The 6,991-nt window shown below is 25.5% G+C and overlaps 1 protein-coding gene across 1 annotated transcript; it reads left to right on the forward strand.

Annotated features, from left to right (window-relative positions):
• The first annotated feature begins 264 nt into the window (after positions 1–264).
• mRpS18A (mitochondrial ribosomal protein S18A) lies at positions 265–1,780 on the forward strand. Its single transcript, XM_011066253.2, has 4 exons — positions 265–446; positions 593–726; positions 966–1,089; positions 1,630–1,780. The coding sequence occupies exons 1-4, from the start codon at positions 344–346 to the stop codon at positions 1,734–1,736; spliced, it is 468 nt and encodes a 155-aa protein (XP_011064555.1). The 5' UTR covers positions 265–343; the 3' UTR covers positions 1,737–1,780.
• The last annotated feature ends 5,211 nt before the right edge of the window (positions 1,781–6,991 follow it).

Here is a 6,991-nt window from a genome sequence, read left to right on the forward strand (position 1 = left end):
ATATTAAAGTTATAAAATATTTATTATTGATACAAAGGTATTATATAAAAATACGAAAATTAACATTATAAAATTATTTAAAATTTCCAAATTTGTTTAGTCGATAATAATGATATTATCGACTAAATATATGAAATTTTAAAAATTAAAATAAAAAATGTAAATTTAAAATGTAAAAAAGCCTGCTAGAATTTTATAAAATTCTCTATATGCACAAAATGAACTATAAATTTTCCACAAAATTCATATTTTCGATAAGGTACAAATCTGTTTAATTCTTTTGTTACCGACAGCTACAAATGCTGAATGTACGAACAAAACATCAAGGATCACTGGGCCGAAAATGGCAACTCTGTTTCGGTCTGTAAAACAATTTGGTAAAAGTCTGATTTTCTCGGAATCTAATAGAAGCATATCACTATCCGCAACCACACATTTAAAACAGAGTGAGTTCGCTGTTAAACACGCTTAACAGAGCGGAGCACATAATTTTATTACGATCTTTATTGCGTACCTGTACTAACCTGTACGTAACCTTGTCTCAATAGCTCCCGAACTCAATAGCTTACTCACATTTAATTTCTTACCGTAGTAATTCAGAAGAAAGAAGATAATGTCTTAACTATCGAAGCTATAAGAGTGCCACATAAGAATGAGCATTTATTATTAAAATCGAAGTCTAATGCGTGTCCCCTTTGCGCTACGGGACTTGATGTTAAACATACTGTAAGTATTTTATAGGATAATCTATGAAATGTCATATAATTTAATTATCTTGTATTGTATCTAATTTAAAATTCAATTGTTTTGTTTTCAAGCTTTGGTAATCAAATTTTCAGGCTTTGGTATATAAATAGTACAATATTTTGTGTACCCATGTTCTATATATTATATATATAATTCTATATATTATATAAATAATTTATATTAGTCAGTAAATCTGAGGTTTTCTATACATTTTACAGGATGTTCTTATTCTAAATCAATTCTTACGAAAAAATGGAACCATGCTGCCACGTAGAGTAACTGGTCTGTGTATGATGCAGCAGAATAAAGTTACCATTTTGGTGACTATGGCCAAAAGAGCAGGTTCGTTAATATATATGTATATATATTTATATATGTTAATCTAAATTCATCGAAAAATGTTTTAAGCTTGTCCTTTTTAGCTGAGATTTTGCACTGTTCATCTCTCACTTTTTTTTTTCTCTTCAACATAGAAAGAAAAAAGATGAACTGTGCCAAAAATTCAACTGAAAAGAACAAACCTATTATTAACTCTTCATTATTTATAAGGAATCCAAGACATTCCAATTTTATAAATTTGTTAAATACATGTATGTTTATACACATATTTGGCACAAATTGTTTTATAATGCAAAAATTTTTGTATTATTTAGCTAAAGCACTTAGATATACTGAAGTGTAATGAAGTTCTATTCTATTTAAAGCATTTAGAATATTATCAATCTATATTTCATCATAAAAGAATAATGAAAATTGAGATATAATGTTGGGATGTCTTACAGGAATACCTTACATGAGTAATTACACTAATTACGGGAGTAATGTAGAGTTGAAGACATTTACATTTCTAGAAATAATGCTCGTCTCGCTTATTTTTTTTAGGCTTGTTACCAGACAGAATTCCAAAACAGGTTATGGCTATAGAAAAATGGAGAAATTATAACACATATTTCGATGAGGATACCATACGATACAAATATAAACACTAGGAAATGTATAGCATAAAATCGAATAGTATATTTTATTTACTCAATTGAGTATCATTATTTAATCGAATGTATTGATCTCTCTCTCTCTTATTCTCTACCTAATTATCTCCTTTACAATAATATTTTGAAATTAGAAAAACTTGGACCAAGAATTTTAATGACATACAAATTTCTGTAATTTAATAGATCATAATTATATGGATAAAACAATGTTTGTAAAAGCATTGCTAACATGCAAGTATTGTTACAATGACTTGCTCGCAATGAATTGGTCAATATCTCTTAAGTCAATATCTCTAAGATACTTATCATATTAAAGTTCTCGTTAAACTTTATATTTGAAAAGTTTTTTAGATCTGTATATATATAATTACGTTACATAATTTTTCTTTTGTTACAACCTACAATATAATTGATTAAGATTGACATTTATATATATATATATATATATATATATATTTATACATACATTTTTACATTTATATATTATGTATATGCAAATTCAACATTCTTCATAATTTTTGGAGTACCTGTAGTCTGACTCGCACATCCTTCGTTCTCTCTGCTATAATTTTATCGACAGTGTCGGAAATGGAAGTAGCTACGTAATACTCAATTTAAAAATGGATATATTGGCGGTAATGTACCAGCAATTTCGACGCTGAAATGATCTCTTTCAAGATTCTTTCAGTTTCTGATGTTGTGATGCGAGTGTAGCTGAGGTATAAATTTTGAACTGATTAGTAGCCACTGGCGATAAAATAATAACGCGATATATAATGATAAAATATAATGATAACGCGATTTACATGATCTCTAAAAAAAAACCAATTTTGATAACAACTTAAAAAAAGTACAGACTTGTTATTTAACATATTTTTTAGATGAGTTTTATAAATATCTAAAAATGATACTGAATTATGTATAATTCTATATAATTATATACAATTGTATATAAAATATGTCCCCATTTATATACAATTATATAAAATTATATATATTTTTATATATAATTTTACATAATTATATATAAAATATTTTTTCCCGGGCTTATATACATTTTTCAGATTATGTGGCAAATACAATTTAACTTGTAGAGGCCCTCCACCACCCCCGTCAATTATAATCGACGGTCCTCTTTTTTTTTTACTTCAGCAAGTTTACGTTATTTATCCTAATTTTGATATCAAAACAATATTGAAGACATTTTAACATCAAATAACGACAAATAACGTCAGCTTATTACTTCAGTTCTTCCATTTTCTTTTTTTTCTTTAATTTTTAAACTAACATACAAAAAAGTCATAAAATATATTACACTTGAATTACGTTTTTCATATAATTTGGTAAAAACAAATTAATTTATAGAGGCCCTCTATCACATCCCTTGCCATCTAATCAGCAGTCCTTTTTCTTTTACAATATCATAAAATGAGATAATTTTATATAATTATATATAAAATATTTTTTCCCGAGCTTTTATATACATTTTTCAGATTATGTGGCAAATACAATTTAACTTGTAGAGGCCCTCCACCACCCCCGTCAATTATAATAGACGGTCCTCTTTTTTTTTACTTCAGTAAGTTTACATTATTTGTCGTAATTTTGATATCAAAACAATATTGAAGACATCACTTTAATGTCAAAGTGCGACAAACAACTTATTATTTCATTTTTCCATTTTTTTTTTCTTTAACTTTTAAATCAACATACAAAAAAATTATAAAATATATTATATCCGAATTATACATATACGTTTTTCATATAATTTGATAAAAACAAGTTAATTTAATTTATAGAGGCCCTCTACCACATCCCCTGCCATCCGATCGGCAGTTCTTTTTCTTTCTCTCCTTTATAATACCATAAAATGAGATCATTTTCGTCCAAAACCAAAATAAATTTAGCCCAAATTTTGACAATGCAGTATGCAAAATCTGGACTTATAACATCTTAAAAACGTAATCTTATAAAGAATTGATCGAATTATTGTCTCAAAGAAGTTTTAAGAATCTTATTTTGGACATATGTGTTGTATATATATTTTTATAATTTGTGTCAAAGTTTCTGGGACAAAGGCTTTTATTCTGTAACTCTTAATGACAACTCTTAATGCGTAATTTTTTCAAGTATGAAATCTGCTCGATAACAATATATAACGATATTTACAGTTACTGTCGTTAATTGTAAGAATTACAAAATAGAGAATTACTAAAATTATCTCATTTTATAATATTCTTTACATTTTTATTATTTACATTATTTTTTTATACAATTTACTTTACATTATACATATAATATTTATATTATAAAAAAATTACATTATAAAATTGAAAATATTATATAATGTACAATATGTATACGCGTAAAATTTCTTTTTAACAGGAAATTATAGAGAAAACATTCGATATGCATATAATAACACAAAATTCTTATGATCGCAATGTGAAATATGTGGCTATAATACGTCCAATCGACAAATGATTATTACTAGCATTTATTATTAATTATCACAACTGCAAAATTTATTTTACTTTTTTTTTAATTTACACAAGCAATCGTAAATACCAAAAAGTTATAAATTTATTATAAATATCTTTCAATAAAAGAGAATGTCAATTATTAACTATATATATGTAACTTATACATTTTACAAAATACAAAAAATGTGCAACATGCAAAAAAATACGCAAAACTTCGATACAAGACAATGTAACAAATGAAATGATCTAATCAATTCTGATATGTAATTTTGAAACGCATTCTATAATAATTATTTCTTTATATGATAATAAAAATGTTATTTAACTATTAAATGTGTTGCAATATCGCATCTATGATTCAAATAATATAATGGAATGAACCAAATGATTTAATCGCACGTATATAAATTCTTTCTCGCTTTACTTTCATCAGAGAGATAACTTTACAAGTCTCTAAAAAATCGCGAGGAAACACTGCATTAAATAGAAAATAACTAGTCCAACAGGTCTTTCGGAGTAAGACATTGGATAGTATCCAACAAAGAGAAGAATGATCTACATGGAGAACGACTATGCTCTGCTTCTCGTTAAGTTTCACGCGATCAACTGCTTCTTGTTAAGTTTCACACGATCAACTGCTTCTCGTTAAGTTTCGCATCGTCAAAGAAAGTTAAGTGATTCGTTGGACACTAAGAACTCTGTTGCAGAAGGAAACCAATCCCAAATTTTTCGGATTGTTCTTATAATAGCACCCATCTTAGTAACGAATTAACAATTGTCACCCTTTCCCAAATTTTTACAATGATGCAAATATTATGCAATTACTGAATATTTTAACGATAACTTAATCGATATTAATCACAATTTCATAGTACGCAAGATCAAGATTTGCAAGCAAAAATATATTCTTCAAATTATTACGAAACACAACATTTTAACAAAATAAAAAAACATGGATAGAATAATGTTTATCGAAGGATAGTTACAAATGATTACATTTCAAAGTAATAAAATACATACGTCATAATAATTTATTATATATGTGAGTACAAAAATTCTCAGGTACCATCTGTTCAAGACGAATCGAACCGATAACAATGAGATTTAAATTTTATTCATTTTTTCATCTTATTTTGATTTTATAATCGATTATTATTAATATAAAATTTATATCTTCTTTTTCCTGTAACATTTACTTAAATGTAATCAAATAATTAAATAGAATTATCTAAATAATTAATATAATATTTAAATAATTAGAGCTATCAAAATCTTATTGATATCGGGGTACCCAATCGATTCGTCTTGAATTTTTAAGTACGCACATTTTTAATTACGTCCATTATATTATTACAATAAATTATTTAAATAAACATCTTTTTGATAAAATTTTATATAATAGAAGCTAAAAATTTCTTGCATAATATATAGATTGCGTATGTATTTCATTATATAAATTAATCTAAAAAATTATTTAATGTTTTGAAATAAAGGGATGTCCAGTGCCTGAAAACAGTTTCTTAAAAGAAACTAAAGATTAAAATAAAAAAATATATTCATTTGTAACCACACTTTTTCTTAAAGAAATCGCAAAACCAACTACTTAAACAAAACTTGTAATTTTAGTTTATTTAATGTAATTCACTTATCTATAAACAATTGCTATCCATGTTCAATCCTTTAAATCTTATTATTGTCAAACCAATATTAATGTTAATTAATAAAAGAATATTTAATGGGAAGAATAAATTCCTGTCTTAACATACTATATTTAATTGATTTCATTAGATTATAAAAAAATTATATTATCGTTAACTTATTGCTGAAATCACTGCTCCAAGGGAATAAAAAAAACTCTTAATTAATTTATCGATTAATTTCAGTCCTGCAACGGTCGAGAATCCTCAGATTCAATGAAGCAAAATAGGCATCTTGGATGGATGCTACGCAAACTGACGAGAAACTAACTTTCCACGTTAAAAATCATTACTCTCCATCAATACGAATTACAACGTTTATACATATATCTTATATTTGATGCTAGGAACAGCCACGATCAAGTACCAAATATCGTACCTATGAACATGAAACTAACGCAGTATTTGTGTTAACTTTTAATGATTTAACATATTTAATGCGAAACTTAATTTAAGAATTTGGTTAATAAATATTTAATATTATACTTCACAGGTACGTTTCATCGTAAAAGCCACATAAAATAAGGCGTTGCAAATTTTGTAATGAGCTCTAACATTTGGAACTTCGCAAAAACATATTAAATTTACTTGTGACATCGTGATATCTAAGACATAAATGTTAATTTCGCGAACAAAAACTGTATACACATACCGTCATTGTCTTCAATTAATTATTATAATACATGCCACATAAATTATAACTTTTAATACGGAATTTTAAATGAAGTATTTCTTGAATTTTTATTAACAATCTTTTGGTAAAAAAATTGTAAAACTTCCCAAAACGAATGTTTATTAAATACAAAGATTTTTGTCTTATTAATTGCATTCGATTACATAAGAAACATTATTTATAATTATTATTACACAAATTATAAATACAATACATAGTATTTCCAATTATATTATACAAATAACACAATAATATACAATTATTATTATATAAATTACAAATACAATACATAACATTTATAAAAATATGTAATATTTTACATTGTCTCTAAGAATTGATTTAAAATTAATAATATAATTTTTAAGTTATTATTATTAAAAATATAATAACAAATGCAAT

This window comes from Acromyrmex echinatior, chromosome 16, assembly GCF_024713525.1.
Source record: "Acromyrmex echinatior isolate Ae372 chromosome 16, ASM2471352v2, whole genome shotgun sequence".
In the NCBI taxonomy this organism is placed as follows: Eukaryota; Metazoa; Arthropoda; class Insecta; order Hymenoptera; family Formicidae; genus Acromyrmex; species Acromyrmex echinatior.

Coding starts and splice junctions, on each gene's coding strand:
- mRpS18A (XM_011066253.2), top strand. CDS start 344: ATGGCAACTCTGTTTCGGTCTGTAAAACAATTTGGTAAAAGTCTGATT. Junction 727..965: donor GACTTGATGTTAAACATACT/GTAAGTATTTTA, acceptor TACATTTTACAG/GATGTTCTTATTCTAAATCA. Junction 1,090..1,629: donor GACTATGGCCAAAAGAGCAG/GTTCGTTAATAT, acceptor TATTTTTTTTAG/GCTTGTTACCAGACAGAATT.